The sequence below is a fragment of the Pogona vitticeps genome, chromosome 1 (genome assembly GCF_051106095.1).
Source record: "Pogona vitticeps strain Pit_001003342236 chromosome 1, PviZW2.1, whole genome shotgun sequence".
Taxonomy (NCBI): domain Eukaryota; kingdom Metazoa; phylum Chordata; class Lepidosauria; order Squamata; family Agamidae; genus Pogona; species Pogona vitticeps.
In genome coordinates, this window is record NC_135783.1 from 148363822 (window position 1) to 148383000 (window position 19179).

Sequence of the window (19179 nt, forward strand, 5' to 3'; positions counted from 1 at the left end):
GATACAACAGCTGAGTGCTGTGATGAAAGTATCCCTCTGGCTGAAATAAAACACTGTCTTCTGGTTAGAACAAATTCTCAACTTTTTGAGGCAGCTGGAGATAATATTGGGATTTTTGATCACCACTATTTAGCCCTAAGGGACACTTGCTCACAGGTGACCTTGTGTCATCCTGATATCATACCCCAGGAGTATATATTACCTCAGGAGAGTCTGACAATCAAAGGAATAGGGGAAGAGTTAATCGTTTTGCCAGTAGCTGAAGTTTTTGTGCGTTATAAAGGATGGCAGGGAAATTGGAGAGTGGGGATTTCTTCGCAACTGCCAGCTGCTGTTCTTGTGGGAACAGACTTGGCTGAACATGTTAAGAGGGTGTTAGTTCTTACACGTTCACAAGACCAAACAGAGACAGCTAAGGAAGTTACTGATGTTCAGGAGGTGAGAGAAAATGAGGGTAGACAAGAAGCAGAAGCAGTTACACTTGAGTTACCTAAAAGCAGTATATTTTCACAAGAATAAAAAGATCTTACTTTAAAAAGTTGTTTGAGAAAGTGACAGGAGTGCAGTTAACCCCTGAAATTCCAGAGAGGTTCCACATCAAGCAGGGAATATTATACAGGGAGACACTGACGAATATCTCAAAAGGGGGAGATGGGATTCGAAGTCAGATAGTGGTGCCTGTAAAATATCGCCAGATGATCTTAGAAAGGGGGCACTCTGACATATTTGCTGCACACTTAGGAGTAAACAAGACCAAGCAAAGGATAACACAAAACTTTTATTGGCCTGAGATAGGGAAGCAAATTAAAAACTTCTGCCAAAGATGCGATGTTTGCCAGAGACAGGGTAACAACCGTGACAGAACCAAAGCCAAGTTATGCCCATTACCCGTGATCTCTACTCCATTTAAATGCATAGGTGTGGACATTGTAGGGCCATTGCCTAAGGTCACAAAGAGGGGAAACAGATTTATTCTCACTATGGTGGACCATGCCACTAGATATCCTGAGGCTATTCCCTTAAGTAACATAGAGACCAACACAGTAGCTGATGCCTTAGTAAGTTATATGTCTAGGATGGGCTTTGCTTCAGAAATAATAACAGATTTAGGAGCATCTTTTACTTCTAAGCTCATGAAATGATTATGGCAAATCTGTGGGATTAAACATTTAGAAACTACCGCCTATCATCCTCAGAGCAATGGGTTAACTGAAAAGTTTAATGGGACCCTAATGAGAATGATCAGAGCTTACTTGGCAGAAAATCCAAACAACTGGGATCAGAAATTGCAATCACTATTATTCGCTTATAGATCAGTGCCACAAGCCAGTACAGGTTTTAGCCCATTTGAACTTTTATTTGGGAGGAAAGTGAAGGGACCGCTTGAGTTAATTAAACAGAATTGGGAACAGATCGCAGAAGATGATCCACAAGATGTAGTTACCTACATAGACTCGCTAAGGAATGACCTGAAAAGGAATTTAGAGTTAGCTTCAGAAAATCTACATGCACAGAAAACTAGACAGAAAACCTGGTACGATAAAAAGGTGAGGGAAAGACAGTTTAGCCCTGGAGATGAGGTACTTTGGTTAAAACCTTTCAAAGGGAACAAGCTACAATTAAATTGGGCAGGACCATATAGGATTATTTCAAAAATGAATGACCTAAACTACATTATTGAGGAAGAAGAACACCAAGGCAGGAGGGTAGTTCATGTTAACGCTCTGAAACCTTACTATAGGGAGGAACAGAGAGTTTTATTCGCAATGAAAGCTGCTGATAGGGAGGAACATGACTTGCCTTATTGGGAAGGTAGGGGTGAAGTTAGGTACAACCCAGAGGAGGTGAGAATCAGCCCTGCACTCACCCTAGATCAGCAGAGAGAACTGAAATCGCTAGTTACCAAATATTATAAGGTCTTTTCAAACAAGCCTGGGTTAGCTAAGGGAGTGATGCATAGGATCCATACTGGAGATGCACCCCCGCAGGCGGTAACCCCATACAGAGTAACAGGACCATATAAGGACAAGGTGCGCAAGGAGTTGGATGAAATGCTCAAGGAGAATATCATTGTACCATCTTCTAGCCCTTGGTCCGCTCCGATAATTCTGGTTGATAAGCCGGATGGAAGTGTTAGGTTCTGTGTTGACTATAGGAAACTAAACCTTGTGACCAAACCTGATGCTTACCCTATGCCCAGACTGGACAACCTGATTGAAACTATAGGGGGTTGTCGATACATCTCTTCATTAGACCTAGTTAAGGGTTTTTGGCAGGTGAGGATTGATCCTAGAGATCAAGAGAAGACCGCTTTTTGTAGCCCTTTCGGCTTATTTGAGTTTCGAGTCCTCAGTTTCGGCCTAAGGAATTCGCCAGCCACGTTCCAAAGGCTGATGGACCAGACTTTACAAGGGCTCAGTGATTTTACAGTAGCCTACATAGATGACATAGGTATCTTCAGTAACACCTGGGAAGATCACCTAAGACACCTAGAAGTAGTACTGCAGAGGTTAAGTGCGGTAGGGCTAACCGTGAAAGCAAGCAAATGCCAGCTGGGTAGCCCAGAAATAAAGTATTTAGGTCATGTTGTAGGGGGAGGAGTAATCAAGCCCCTAGAAGCAAAGGTAGAGGCAGTACGTGATTGGCCTAGACCCAATACCAAGAAAAGAGTAAGATCATTTCTTGGTCTGATAGGCTACTATAGGACCGAGCTGACGAGGAAGAAGACTGATGACCACATCCCATGGACCAGTGACTGCGAGGAGGCGTTCCAGAAGTTGAAGGAGGCGCTAATCCACTGCGTGCCCCAGACTTCGACCGAGAGTTTATCGTGTACACAGATGCATCCAACACCGGGGTAGGAGCTGTCTTGTGTCAAGCTGATGACAATGGAGACCAGCATCCAGTGTCCTACCTTAGTAAAAAGCTTCAGAAAGGAGAGAAACACTTAGCTACCGTGGAGAAAGAGTGTCTTGCCATTGTTTATGCAGTTCAGAAGTTATCGCCATACATCTGGGGGAGACATTTTATCCTTTGTACTGACCACTCCCCACTGAGGTGGTTAAAGACTATGAAAACCCACAATAGTAAACTGATGAGGTGGGCTTTGCTGTTACAGGATTTCGACTTCGAGGTTAAGGTAGTCAAAGGGACGATGAACTGTGTGGCTGACGCCTTATCCCGAAGACCAGAAGAGTGAAGACGACCAGATGGACTTTGTAAATTGGCTAAAGTGGTTTAACTGTTTATGAATATGGGTTTGTTGAAATGTTGTTCTGTATATGTATATGGAAATGAGTTATTGTGTGTAAGTATTTTTTGATGAACAGAACAATTTAAGTGTATGTTGAATATTGATGATAAGTATTTGAAATGGAAGAAATGCTGTAATGTGTTGTGATGTTTTAGAGTGAAAAGATGATCAATGTGCTAAGTATTTGGGTAATGTAATTTTATGGAAATGTGTTGACTCTACTCCTAGTTGTTTTGGGAGAAAAGCAATCTAGCTTTCCCCCACAAAACAACTTATAAAGGGGGGAGGTATGTTACAAACAGCTATGATGTCACCTATCCTTCAAGGTTTAGGCTGGAGTGTTAACATCCAATGGTGGTCGGAAGGCGGGACATCAGGGGGAGGAGCTGGGATATATAGGGGTGTGTATGTGTGTGAGGGGCAGATCAGGATCTGTGAGTGTTGAGATGAGATAGTGATCAGATTGTGTGGAGATATGAGTCTGTGTGAGCTAGAGCCTTTCTTTATGTGATTACCTGATTTATTTGTTATACCAATCTTAATGTACCAGTCAATAAACTTTAGTTATTTTGTTTGAAATCCATTGCGGCCTGAAGATACTTATTGCAGGGAATGGTTGGTGGCAGACTACCAGAAGAGTAACAGTGGAGTGACGTAGCGACCTTCCTTTGTGAGGTAGAAGGAGGCCGTTACAATAAGGATGTTGTAAACAAAATTTGTTTTATTAACATGCAATACTAACAAATATTTGTAAACACATTAACTATCTCCATCAGGTCCTTATGTTGTGAATTGAATCCTTCTTTCCCTGTTTCTCTCACTGCTTTAACTTTAATACACCTGACTAAAACACTGCTACAGAGAGGTATGCCCTCCTGCACACGGACTCTTCCTTAGCTCGCTGACTCCAGTCAAGATAGTTGGAATCCTGAGAAGAAAATTTCAAGCCAGTTATAAAGTAGTGAGCTCATCACAAAAAATCACGATTTTACTAATGTGACTTGAAAAATCCTGGGTGTAAAGTCTCTTACACTGGGGAACCCATTTTCCACCACTACTTTTCAGCCTCACCTATTTCATACGATCTTAAAACAAGGGTGGACAACATTGTTAGACCCGGAAATCTCAAAAATAGGTAGGCCTCCAAGTCCTGCATAATTCCTGATGAGGCTGAGTGCTGTGGATTGCTATAGCTTAGGGGCCAGGGGCAGAAAAGTCTAAAAATTATCTTGGCCAGATGTTCAGACCACAGGATGTACAGTTCTAAGGAAAGTCACAAGGTGGAGATTGAAATCTTACAGAAACAGGCTGAGGTATCAGATATCTCAAGGAATGCAAACTCATTTTTTTTTAAAAAAAAAAACACATCTCCATCTCTATAAGCCAAGGGCTGTCAGTGATTTTGTATCTTCTGGGCTGTCTTCTATTGAAGCATGTGTTCTCCATGCCAGATAGGCTAGAGGCTAATTATACAGTAGTTGGCCCATTAGCCAGAGAATATTAATAATCTCACAGGGCTGTTTTGTTAATAGGATGAGGGAGGAGACCATAAGGATTACCTCTGAGTTCCTTGGAGAAGAATGGGGTAAAATGTAGTAGCAATGATAAAAGGGTATACTCTAGCGACAGTTGAGGAGTCACTGCCAGAACAATCCGACACATGTTTACCCAGGCATTAAGTCCAACTGTGTTCCATCAGATGTATTCCTTCCTGGAAACAGTATATAGGATTGGAGCCCAGCTCATCTCTAGGTTGCATCTAGATTGGGGACGGAACCTTGAATTGAAGCAGAACGCAACTCATCACGTTACCGCAGGCTTTCAGGAACTGGAGTGGCACATCCTGGCAGAACCAGAGGCACACAGGATGTTTGCTGTCAGTTTCTATCATCTCTTTTCCCTCTGCACAAGCAGACTAAACCCAAGAAACACCTGGCCAACTGCCTCCTCAATGGAGACAAGTCCAAAATGATTGGGCCTAAAAAGGTTCTACTGATAAATATGAGCACGAATATCCATTCTACAGCCAATCAAGATCCGTGATCATTAGAATGCCATATTGTTGCTGAAGAAAGAAAACAACTCTAGCCTCATGTTTCTTACTATTCATGACTGCACGGCTTTATCTCCTTGTGAAATATTTAATTCCTTCTTACACGAAAACCGCTAAAATCAAAACCACGTAATTAATATGAAGCTGGGCTAATATTTAATACTATAAATCAGAAGCATGGACTAAACAAAAATGTTGCCAAGAACAAGATTGGGAATGCATATGACTACCTATTTCAGCCTTTTATAATGATGCAGTGACTCAGGGCAGATAGAAAATGATTAGTTTTCCTCCCAAAGTAGGAAATATTGCTTCCATCTGTAAAGGATAATATTGTGATGTCATAAACTTTTTCTAAACACTGAATTTGCCCTTATTCCCTCTCAATCATTTTAAAAGAACTGCTCCTCGTATGGAGCTTGGATTTAAATCACAATAATACACCAAGAAGATGAATGACAGTGCTACTAGATATAGTTAAAATTGGATCCTTCAGCACAGGTGAATGATGAGACTGCGCTTCTATACTTGATATATTTTCTTCTTCTATTAGTTTCCTACCAGGGCTGGGATTTCAGTTTGAATTTTAATGTATGCGGCTGCTGCTAATCTTAGTGTCTTATTTTTTCCCAGCACCATCTTATTGTATAGACAATTCATTCTCCAAAGCAGTAATGCACTGCCACTTGTGACTGCCCAGGAGATAAACGAATTTGGGATAAAGTCAGAATTCACACTGAAATATGGAGAACACTACAGGTCAATATCTTTCAGGAGCAATCCCGTAGCATCCACAGCAAGCTTGTACACGCATTGACTGGCCCACTGCTTCTTTTTTGACTGGTAGTCTGGCTTCATCCCCTAGTCCAGAGGTCATCAACCCCTGGTCCGTGGCCTGGTGCCGGTCCCCAGACTGCGCCTGACTGGGCTGCGAAGACAGACCTCCCGCCCCACCCCCTGCACACACTCACCCCCGCAAAGGCTGTTTGCACCTGTGCACGTGCTCATGTGCATGCGCAAACGGCAGTGCGGTGCTTGTGCAGGCGCTCTCTCTTGTGTGCATGTGCTAAGGGCGGTGCTGCCATTCATGCATGTGCATGAGAGGGTGCATGCCTGCACAAGCACATCGCCACCGTTTGTGCATGTGCACGAGTGTGGGGGGGGCCCGACCTTCCCCAGCCAGTCCGCGGACCAAAACCGGTTGAGGACTTCTGCTTTAATCTACAGATCCATGGTTTACTTCAAAATCCCTACAAAGGCAACTTGTCTGAAAAATGTCCAGATGGTCCACTATAGAGGCAGGCAATTCAAGATAGTGGTGAACATTGGTGAAAAGGCAAGAGTCCAATGACAATGTGAAGATATTACAATTGTTTAATGGTAATGGCTGTCTTTAACTGGCTGGACAGCTCAGTGAGTTACATATCTGACTGTGGAGCCAGAGGCTGGGAGTTCCATTTTCCTCTGTGCATTCCAGAACAGCCAGCCTTTATGACCTTGACCAATGTGCACAGGTTCAAGATGCCCCCAGAAGAAGGCAATGCTAAACCACCTTTGATTACTCTCTACCTAGAAAACCCAGCAAAGGTTTGCTCTAAGTCAGAATTCACTTGATCGCACATCATCATCATCATCATCATCATCATCATTAAAAAATACCAGGCATAGTCAATCAAAATTTTAATTGACTGATATTATATAACAGATCCAAATTTTAACCAAACCCCTAAGTATTTGTTAAATATCAGCACAGTATGTATACTGTTCCTAATATTGTTGAGGTTTTTTTTTTTTTGATAGCTCTGATCTGAAATCTGCAACTGCCTGTAATACTGTGTAGAATTTCTTGATATTGTTAGTTTTTCCAGTTCTTTATTTTCAACTCTGGCATCCATTGGAATTACGATGTCAATGATCCAGACATTTCTTCGTTCTATCAATAGTATGTCTGGTGTGTTAAGTTCAAGGTGTCTATCAAATTGGATCTGGAAATCCCACAAGATCTTGACATCATCATTTTCTGATACTGTCTCTACCTGATGTCCCCATGGGTTTTTGGAAGCTGGCAAGTTATCTTCTTTGCATAATGACCAATGTACTAATTTTGCCTCTCTATCATGTCTAATTTTGCAATGTTTGTGCAATTTTCGAATATTCATAGATGAGGTATGACACAGTTTCATCTTTTTCTTGGCAGAGTTGACATTTGCTGTTAACACCAATTCCTTAGCTCTTAGCTTTCATCACGTTGGTTTGGAGTGCTTGTTCTTGTGCACCAAAGATCAAGCCTTCGGTTTCTTTCTTAAGGGTCCCTAGTTTTAGCCATGCCCATGTTGAATTATCATCATGCTTTCAATCAATATTTCTCAGGTGTTGTCCATGCAGTGGTTTGTTTTTCCAACTGTTTAATATTTTTCAAATTGTTTCTTATATTGAGTCTTTGTTTCTCTTGTTTTCAAAATATTCTCCATTTTCACCGTCTTCAGTAATTTTTCTCTACTTGTACTGGTATAATAATTTAAGCTTCTTTTTTCCTCCTGCAGTGTGATGCATGCTCATTAGTTTCCGTGTTTTTCAATTTAATTCATCTAATTTGTTTTGGGTCCAATCTATTATTCCAGGTGGATATCTAATTATTGGAACTGCCCATGTGTTTATGGCTTTGATTGTATTTCCATCATTTAATTTTGTTTTTAAGATTTTTCCACAGTCTTTTGATATATTTCCTTTCTCTCAATTCTTTAACTTTTGTGTGCAGAATGTTATCTGTTTCTAGTATTCCAAGGTATTTATAACTTTCATCACTTGATAGTGATTTTGCAATACTTCCATTTCTAACCCCATTTCATCTAGTTTTTGGATCTTGCTATGGTATACAGACAGAACTGCCCATGCCAATTCCAAATTTCATTTGAATATCTTCACAGAATATTTGCACTGTGTTTAGCAGTGATTCTATCTCCATGGAACGTCTTACAAATAGTTTTAGGTAATCCATGTATAATAGATGATTGATTTTTCCTGTTTGTTCTGAAATATGGTCGCCTAATCCATTTGTATTTAAAATTATTGACATGGATATTTTTGTTGTTTAGTCGTTAAGTCATGTCTGACTCTTAGTGACCCCATGGACCAGAGCATGCCAGGCCCTCCTGTCTTCCACTGCCTCCCGGAGTTGGGTCAAATTCATGTTGGTCGCTTCGGCGACACTGTCCAACCATCTCGTCCTCTGTTGTCCCCTTCTTCTCTTGCCTTCACATTTTCTCAACATCAGGGTCTTTTCCAAGGAGTCTTCTATTCTCATGAGATGGCCAAAGTATTGGAGCCTCAGCTTCAGGATCTGTCCTTGCAGTGAGCACTCAGAGTTGATTTCCTTCAGAATGGATAGGTTTGATCTCCTTGCAGGGGACTCTCAAGAGCCTCCTCCAGCACCACATGGGGATTAGTGAGATGTTAAACAGCAGTGGTGACACAGAATCCCCTTGAAATATTCCTCTTTCAATGATAACTTCCCCAATTTTTTCACCATAGGCCATTAGGACAGTTTTCCATGCTTTTCTCAAGGAACCTCTGAATATTTTTACTAATCCCAAAAAATTTTAGGCAGGTGTTAATCTAGCTGCGTGGCAATGAATCAAATGCCTTTTTATAGTCTATCCAGGCCATGTTAAGATTTTTTTTCTTTGTCCTTTTCCATCTTTATTACTATTACTGGCTGTCTTTTGTGGGCAATCACACGTTTTGGATTGAACTTGCATAGGCTACCATTATGAAATGATGCAAAGATTAATAATGTGAGTCAACTGTTTGCAAACTGAAAAATGGTGTGAGCTTCTCGGTCCATTTCCCATGCCCGGGAACTTACTACATTTCTTAATGATGGACAACAGAATCCTTGGAGAAAATCCTTCATGACAAGTATTCTTGGAGGAAACAGATTTTCATTGGCTTCACCTCCATCCTATATCTGGGACTGCAACTGCTTAATGGATTATGGGTCTGGGGTATTAGCAGTGGAGAGTGGAACTCCCTTGATCCTCCAGATCTCAGTGGTTTCACCAATAATGTTGATAATGGTGTTATTCAACACCATTTACTGGGGCAGATCTGAGCGTTCAAAGCTTCAGTGGCTCAAGGGGAAGGTTTAGAAGACACAAGAATGGTTCAAGATATTTGTTTACACTAGTGAATTTACAGCTTTCTATTAGAAATCTAGAAAATTACACTTAAGGTACCCTTAACGTTTAGTGCTTTCAGCCAAAACAAGTTCTCCAGCTAACTTTGCTTCCTTACACAAGAAATCACTGTTGCAACAGGCACTCTGAAATCCCCATAGACTTCCAGACCCACCACAGTAACAGTGGATAGAAACAGAGGCCCCTGTTACAAATGCAAACATTTCCTAAGACGCTGTAAATACAGCTCCAAAAATATATTTCCTTAAGGTTATGTACACCCCCACTATCTTTTTAACAGAATCAGATCCATGTCTCATTTTTGCAAAAGCACTCAATTAGAAACGTTCTGGAATTGAACCCAGTCCTCATTTTAAAGGAAAATCTACATGGTTTTGAGCTCATTTATGTTATTAAGTACACATTACTTCTCACTGGTAGAATCCCTCAACAAATGTATGAAGTATAAATTTTTGGACAGCATTTAATAAGGACAGGTTACTTACCTGTAACTACAGTTTTTCAAGTGGTCATCTGTGAATTCACACATATTGCTTCCTTTTGTGCATGTGCAAATGACCCTGGACTCTTCCAAAGCCTAAGGATCGTGGTAGGGGTCCCTCCACCATGCATGCCCCCCCACCCTGCGCAGAACCCTCAGTTTCCGTTTGGCACTGGTAAAACAAAAAACAAAAATGGAGTTGCATGGTAAACTGAGAAGAGGCTGGGTGGATTGTGGGAATTTGCAGATGACCACTTGAAGAACTAGTCACGTGACTATGCTATCGACAATATAACAAGTATAGCAATGTCTCTTTTTTCTTCTTCTTTTAGTATGAAAAATAAGGAGAGGATAAGGGGATAAAGTTTATGTTGAACTAAGGAAAATGTGAAGGCTCTGAGAAAGCTCCTAAGGTGTTTGTTCTCTCAGTGGTGGCAAAAAGGGAACTGAGGGCTCAATGCAGGATAGGGCACATGCATGGTGTAGAGGGCAAATCTTAAAACTTTCCTTGAAGTTTCTGGAGTCATTTGCGCAGATGTGAAAGGAACCCATATGTGTGATTTTACAGAGATCATGAAAAAGAACATTGGAATACCTGATGGAAAACCCTACTAGATTTGGAAGATGAATATGACGGTTCTAAGGCTGAGCTGTTCTTTCCCACATTCCGATGTCTTGTGCCCTTGAGTAAAACATATTTCTCACTAAAGCTGCTAGATTTTGGATGAAATCCTATTGCTTAACCTATGCCTATAGAGGGGTGATGATGACACTGGCAAGGTGCCTTTTTTTTGGGGGGGGGGGTGAAGACCTCCTCCTTCTGTCCCACAGCTTCCACGGCTTGCACATGACCAAAAGGGATTATATGGGAGTCTGAAAAACCGTATGACAGAAGTCACAAGTTTTTAATTACTAAAAATTACACATTGCCAATAATAGCATCACTCTTCTACAGGCGTACAATTGCCAACGGGATTTCTTTGTGTTGAAGACAGCGTATTTTTAAGTAATACTGATAATGACATCCATGATAAGGGCCAAAACAGACACATGCTTTACATATACTATGAGAATGTGAAAAAGGTCCATTTTCTCTGCCACAAGGGAAGTATCTCTCTTTGCTACCAAGCATCTCTCTGAACACTCTTACACAATCCAGAACACTTGTACATTACCATTTTCCCCATTCCAGTACCCCTTGGGGGTGGAACACAACATTTATCTTATTAAAATGCTGTACCACACAGGGGTGTGAACCATTTTTAATGTAATGGGGACTTCTATTTCATACTTACTTTCTCATTGAGGAGTATGAGTCCTAAAAGAGGTCTCGACACAGACCATTGGTTTCTGCAGTCCTCAAAAATTATGGTGTTCATAAGAATTGACATCATCTGAAAGAAAAAATGAAAACAATCTTTAGGGAAGCCCTAATATTTACTGTCACTTGCTGTATGTTTCATTCCATTATGGTACTCATTTGTTGTTACAATAAAATAATGAAATAATAATGAAAACATATTAAGGGTATTCTATCAAAATACAGGATACCAATAAAAGCAAAGGAGTCAAGTGTATATTTATTGCAAACACAGAAAGCAAACTTCTCTAGCTATATGGAACCAATTTCTGCTGAGTGCTGACTTTTCAAATAATACAAATGTTGCAGACTATTAAGAGCTCTCTGGTCTTCTTAGAAAGAAGAAATTTAGTTGTGGAAGGCACTCATACTTATCAATAGGGGGGATGATTTCTATGGCATGTCATATTTTTTTCTGCAATCTATGTTTGAGCTTATGGGTGGGTTTGAATATGTTTTTGAGTAATCTGGTGTGAAAGTCCAGATTACTCATAAACCTGTTTGAACCTGCTCATGGGTTCAAATGTAGGTTGCAGAGAAAATGCGAAATGCCTTAACATTCTTCCCTACTTATTAGTAATTTGTGTAGAAATCCTGACAGCATCCCCTCCTTTACATTAGCAAAATCTTTATGGCCAATGGAAAAACAAAACAAAACAGACGGTACATTCATGGCTAAAGTCTCCCAAGCACAAAGATTTAGAGTACTGTATTTGTCAAATCTAGCCAAAGAAGAACAACACACTGCTATAATAAAAAGAAAAAGAAAAAAAATTAAGTCCCCATCCCAACACTAAATGCAAAGAAATGTGGAAAATCCAAAGAATAGCAGGCAGTTGAGTTCCCCAGAGAACTGACATGTACGGTAAACCAGAATGTAATAATAACTGCCCAAGAATAAGTCAAACAACATGTTTCACTAAATGAAAAAAAGATCATCCTAGCACTGCAAATCACTGAGAACAAGGAAATTATCAAAGATTACTTCAAGCTTCAACAACACAAGTCATGTATAACTGTGAAGTACAAGTGAGGTTATCTTTCATTAATGCCAGTACACATCCATGACAGAGTATTATCCACATACAGAAATAGAAAAATAACATTGCATAATGCAGCAAAATGCATTTTATACTCCCCTACCAACCCTCATAAACACACTCTCTCAAACAGTGGGACAATTAAAATAAACCCAAACCTTGATCCATGGAGTAGTGAAAAAAAAATCTGTACACAGTGCTAAAGCAAACTTTTTCCTGTCAGTTCAGTTAGAGATATCCTCCAAAAGGGAGAATAGTTTATAATACTAGTAATTCCTCTCCTGAACCTCAATATAGAATGAGGGATGTCTGCCTTAACATCCATTTGTCCATCAGTTCTAGAGATAAAAAGCTCATTTTTGCTCATTCTTTATATAAAACCACAGTATCTTATACAGAATATCCAGTGTGGTTTAATGGACAGTGATGGACTAAGACTTTAGAGACCTGGGTTCAAATTCCCTCTCAGCCATGAAAATTCATAGGTTGGGTGGGTGGTGGAACTGGTAAAACCACTCTTAAACAGTTCACCTACCTTGAAAGCCCTATTAGGGTCACTCTAAGTCAGTTCCGACTTGATGGAACATTGACACATGCACATCTGTAAAAAGAAAAAGCAGCAACCCAACTACCTCCCCCCCAAAAAATATTTATCTGGTTATACACATGCAGCTTTATGTTTGGGAGCCAAGCTGTGGCAGTCTCAGGTCTGATCTGGTTATACACATGTATTTCTCTTTCTTTGGGGCATCATCAGGATCCCCAAATGTATACTGGACAAGACACCAGGCTTGGTATTCATCATGAGGGTGCTGTCAAAGGATTCTATCATGTTGTCGCTCCAGCTGCAATTCAAAGCCTCTATATTAATAGAAGTGGTTGTCATTTGTGGTCCTAAAAAGACTGTTGGATCATTTGGTTCATTGGCAAGTTTACAGTGCAACACCTCTAGAATTAAAGGACTGGCTGGCTACACGCCATGGTCTAGGAGATGCCCAAGTGCTCACTATTCTTTTCCAAATGGGACATATCCTTTATTGAGACAGTTACGTTCAACAAAATATTTTTGGGGGGAAGTAGTTGGGTTGCTGCTTTTTCTTTGTACCCCCAATTCTCTTCACTCCTGCTTGGTCTCTGATGTGGTCACAAATTAAAAAATGGCAATTCATCATGATTCATCACTGACAAATCATGAATCCCAAATTTACGAATTTCCTCAATAAATCAATTCATAATTCATCTTAACTTTGAAACTCTATCAAATGGCCCGCTATGCACCTAGAGACACTAAATTTACAGGGAAGCATTTCCCTATTCTCCTCTACAATCCTTCCATGTTTGGTGAAGACTGGGTTTTAGACATCCAAGTTATACACTCACAAATATCCCCCCCCCAGGAAAATGCTCTCTAGCAGCTGGCTTGGGGGAAACCAAATCTTCACCAAACTTGGAGGGATTGTAAAGGAGAGTCAGGGGAAGCTTCTCTGCAATTTTGGTGTCTCTAAATGCCTAGGGGCATGTTTAATAGCCTGCTGAATCAACAAATTAAAAATTGCTAAAAATTCATCAATTTGTATTGTTGAGGGGACACCACTTCTGACGAATATGAATTGATGAATCAGTGATTTTTGATTTTGTAGTTCATTAATTCCTGCACATTTCTAGTCTCTAACTTCAGAAACTGGCTTATTAAATAGAGAACATGCTCTATATGGAAATGGCCACAGATGCAGTGCACACTGCTGTCATCTGGAAGAATCTCATCTATCAGGCCCTACAAAGAATCTTTGCCTCCTTGGAGATTTGCTGTCAGTCAGAGCAGATAATAATACGCTAGACAGATAAGTGGTCTGGCTCTATTTAAGGAATGGTCAAAACATTCAGACCTGTAGCTCCTTTCTATGGGAGTATTTCTAGTATCGTTGGCAGTTCACAGGTGTCAAGTGACTTTGTGGCTACTCATGAAGTGCAGGATGGTTCTATATGAATGGCTGGTGCAATGGTCATGTCAAATATAAAATTCTGATTTGGAAATCAGTACACATAGCTGTGGGAGGTGGAGAGTATAATATTTAACTTCTGTGCTTAAACTTTACTGCTTTCTCTGAAAAGCTGAACACAACAGTATGCATTCAAAACTTCTGCTGTCCAAAAGTCTCCAGAACATCAATGAAGTTCATAACTAAGCAAGTAGAATAATAGTCAATAATGGATTTTGGGAAAGTATACGGCAGGAAAAGTGAAATATGGAATTTGATTGGGGAGCACAGAACAGGGAGATGGCATTCAAAATGTATTATACTACCCAAATATGGTATTTAAGGACGTTACTCCAAGGAACGCATTTTCCCGGCTACAAGTTATCTTGGTAGGTAGCTGATTTGACCCACAGTTAGCCGGCATCGCTTACCCCCTGGAAAGCAAAAGTGCAGCATAATGATTTGTTTAAGAAATGCCGAGTGTATAACAGCAGAGATTTCCATCATGTTTACAAAGACATCCCCAAAACACAAAACCACCTGGTTTTTACAAACGGGAGGAATCTCTGCTGGGAAAATATTGGGTGAGAAATATCTCATGCAATGTGACTTATTTGCAATTGTTCTTGCTTATGCTTTGATAGAAATGGTTTAGCAAGAATTTGTATTGCAATAGTTTGTTTTTAAGTGACTGAATGAATTATCTAAGAAAATAGCCTTTTACAATAGAGAACTTGTTTGCTTTGTATTTTTTAATCAATCAGCATCACCCATATGATGCCTAACAAAAGCTCTTATTTTAATAGAACCAGTTTCTTGTCTAACATAGAAGTATTATATGTGTTCTAGAGTGTTCTAGAGAAATATGTTATAGAAGGTTGTGATTTTGAAAGCACAGTCAACCCTTGACTTACAAACGGCCCTAGTGACAAACATTTCGACTTACAAACCGCTCTGATAGAAAAATACTGACTCGACTTGCAAACTTAGATTCGAGTTACGAACCGAAAAAAACACGTGGGAGGTGGGGAAAGAGCGAAATTTGAACTTTCAGTTAACCGTTGGCCAGTGAAGAGGGTGCCTGTCTGCTTCCTTACTCTTCCTAGTGTTTTGAGAGTGGATTTGGAGACAGTCTTCAGACTGCCTGGTGTTGCCTGGTACAGCGCTGTACGGACTGTATTTTTATTTTTTGGCTTTTTAAAAAATTTTGATTTTTTGGATTTTTAAAAGGTATTCCCTCCCTCCTTTGCTGCCCTCCTTTTCCCCAAAAGGTGCTTGTATTGGCTTGTCTTGTCTGAAAAGGTGCTTTTCAAGGTGTTCTGTTGAAAATGTGTCTGTTCCCTCCTTCCCTCCCCCTTTTCTTTCCTTTTTTTAACCTAAGTCATCTTAGGTTAAAAGGAAAAAAAGAAGAAAAATTCTGCCCCTAGTGGTAGGAACGGATTAACCAGCTTTCCATTAGTTCCTATGGGAACTAATGATTCGAGTTACAAACCGCCCCTCAACCTAAGAACCAAAAACAGCTGGAATGGATTAATTGGTTTTCAATGCATTCCTGTGGGAAATGCTGGTTCGACTTAAGAACTTTTCGACTTACAAACTTCCTTCCAGAACGTCATGTAATTTTTACATATATTCCAAGTACAGTGGTGCCTCGCTTACCGATCGCTCCGTTTAATGATGAAATCGCTTAACAACGGGGTTTTGGCCATCGCCAGAGTGATTGGTTAGCGATGGCCCCTATGGGGATAAATCGCTTTGCGATCATGGCAAAGCGACCCTTGCACATCCGGGAGGAGGTGGGAGGATCCACCCAGAGGAGAGCAGAGCAGCAGCGGGCTAAGGGGGAGCCTCTCATCCCGGCCAAGGGATCCCATGGAAGCCCACCCTCCACTGGGAGTCCCCACCACCACCACCGGCCGCTCTCTCCTCCGCCGGCTTCCCCCTTTCGCCTTCTAGCCCAGAGTCCGTCCTCCCCCTCCTCGTGAGGGGCGCCTCTGCAGCCACTTGGGCCATCAGGACACCCACACATCCACCTCCTGCCCCTCTGAGCTGCCCAGCTGTTAAGAAAACTGTATCCAAACAGCAGTACAGATATACCCTATACACATCTATTGGTGTTGATGATACAGTGAACAACACTCTCATAAATGTATTGAAGTTACCAGTCAGAGAGAGAACTGCATTTTGTAGGGAGCAGATTAATAGTGCCAAAAATAAATTATGAGAATAAAGAGTCCACAGAAACAAAACTTCACAATGATAAGTGTAAAAGTACCTTTTCTGAGGGAGAGACATCTATGACAACAGAGGACTATTTTTAACTTTTGTACAGTGATGCCCTGCTTGACGACGGCGTGTTCCAGCAAAATCGCTGTTAAGCGAAACTGTCGTTAAGCAAAAAAACAACAACAATTGGAATGCACTGAAAAATGGTCAATGCGTTCCAACGGGGGAAATACCTCATTGTCCAGTGAAGATTGCCCATACAGAACCGCCAATCAGGTGTTCTAATTCGCTGTAATGCGAAGCTTCCATCCAGAAAGCAGCCATTTTGAGAAGGGAGGGAAGCCATTTTGCGGAGCCGGAAAAAATATCATTTTGTACAGGGTACAACTTTCTCTTTTGTTCTAGTCAGAACTTGGAGAGGGAAAGTGCAGTGGTGCCCCGCATAGCGACGTTAATCCGTTCCAGGATTAACGTTGCTATCTGGATAGGTCGCTATGCGGGGGAGGGGAACCCATAGGAACAGATAGTACAATGTACTGTATGGATTGGGGCTAAAGTCTGCCATGCAAGGACTTTTAACATGTTTTATTAAAGCTTGTTTCACTATTCCGGAATAAATTTTTCAGAGCACTTTAGAGCTGAAATAATGGAACACTGCAGAAAATCTAATGTTGTGCCAAGTGTTACGTCTATTGTTACATCCTGTTATGCTTGAGCAAGGTTTAAGTAGGTGTTCTTGCATGTGCTTGAACATGAGTAGAATTCATGTTTTAGCAGTTTCAGAGACCATTCTGCTAACTTTCAAGCAGCTTCTCACAAATGCATAGGGCAACATTTTGTCTTTCAAGTTCAAACAACATCCCTACTGAAGATGCCAGCCACAGAGACTGGCGAAACGTTAGGAAGAACAACCTTCAGAACACAGCCAAAGAGCCCGAAAAACCCACAACAACCATTAGATCCCGGCCGTGAAAGCCTTCGCGAATATATTTAACACCCCTACTCTATATCCATTCCCAAAAGAGGTCAAATATGTAAAATAAAACGTGATACCTTCCTTGAAGACTAAGACATCTAAATGATAGATACTGTATTTAATTTAGTTAATTAAGTTGAACCAAACTTTTGATCCCTGGCTTAGCATCCAGGTAGTTGTTAATATTTAGGGCAGGTCTGGGAAATGCTAGGTCTCCAGATTTTGCCAGAATACAACTCTCATCAGCCCTGCACAACAGTGAAGGATAATGGAATTACAGATCAACAATATCTGGAGTCAGACAATGTGGTCATCCTTGGTCTTGGGCAACATTTAACAGTTTAAATATTAGCTGAATTTCAGCTTCCATGAATGGGCCAGGAAGAAAATATGCTATATACCACAGCACAATATCCGGCATGAAGCCTAGGAGATCACAGTGAAACAGGTCATGTACCTGTGATATATATCTTTAGTTGTCAAAACCTGCTCAGTTTCAGTGTCAAAGACAAAACAAATTGCAAAATGCACTCAAGTATCAAAATGGAAACTGGTGTGTGCCTTCAAAGCCCAATTATGTGTGTCATGATCAAACCTAAGTGCCATCCCTACACCATTTTGAAGAGACCCTGGAGGAACATAGAATCCTTTTCAAGAGTTGTATTTCACTAGTTTCTGAGAGAAAACTTGAGACTGTGAGCCCTGATATAGATAATACATTAAAAAAAACTCCTTAATGTCCCAGCAGTTTACATTAATTTCCTCTGCAGCAAATTCTCATCTGATGAACAAGGCTTTCTCAATCATTTGGCCTTCCTACTAAGGTAGTAAAGGAAAAAAATGCCTAGCAGACTAAGTGAAGGAAATCAGGAGAGACCCCAATTCAATGCTGAGTACATGCTTTGCATGCAGAAGAAGCAGTGATGATCCCTGGCAATTCCTATATTGTTATTTTAAATTATTTCAGGTAGCAGGGCCTGAGGCTTTCAAAAGCTGTTGCCTGTCACTGTGAACAGCTGAGAGACTAGAAGATGTACCCAACAGAATGTACACATGGAATCACTGCAACACTGAAATACTGGCAGTTAGGGAAAAGGGTGAAATTTGTGTGGTTTGTATTCAATACAAACTGATCTAGTACGTGTTTCCCAGAAAATAAGACAGGGCCTTATATTAATTTTTGCTCCAAAAATGCATTAGGGCTTATTTTCACGGGATGTTTTATTTTTTTCATGTACAACAATCTACATTTATTCAAATACAGTCATGTCATCATCTTCTGGTTGCTACACAATGGTGGAGGGCGGGGTTTCACTTAATTGGGGCTTATTTTGGGGGTAGGCCTTATATTACGAGCATCCTGAAAAATCATACTAGGGCTTATTTTCAGGTTAAGTGTTATTTTTGGGGAAAGGGGTAGTATGTGTTTCCACCAAAAAATGAGCTAGACACAACTATTGTTTATAGTTTCTGCACTTCTCTAAATTTTGTGGTGCACTTCTCTGATCCAAAAGTGTCTAAAGGAATGTGTCCACTGGGGAAAATGTAGACAAAATATGCAGGTTAGGGGAAATAGTATACAGAAAGTGATATATTGGGAAAAATGCTTGCAAAA

General features: G+C 40.6%; 1 protein-coding gene across 1 annotated transcript in view; it reads right to left on the reverse strand.

Moving 5' to 3' along the window:
- The window catches only part of RANBP17 (RAN binding protein 17), a 308485-nt gene that overhangs the window by 18460 nt on the left and 270846 nt on the right, over positions 1-19179 (reverse strand). The window contains exon 26 of the mRNA XM_073002881.2: positions 11279-11377. Within this exon, the coding sequence (XP_072858982.2) occupies positions 11279-11377 (99 nt within the window). The remainder of the gene's footprint in view (positions 1-11278; positions 11378-19179) is intronic.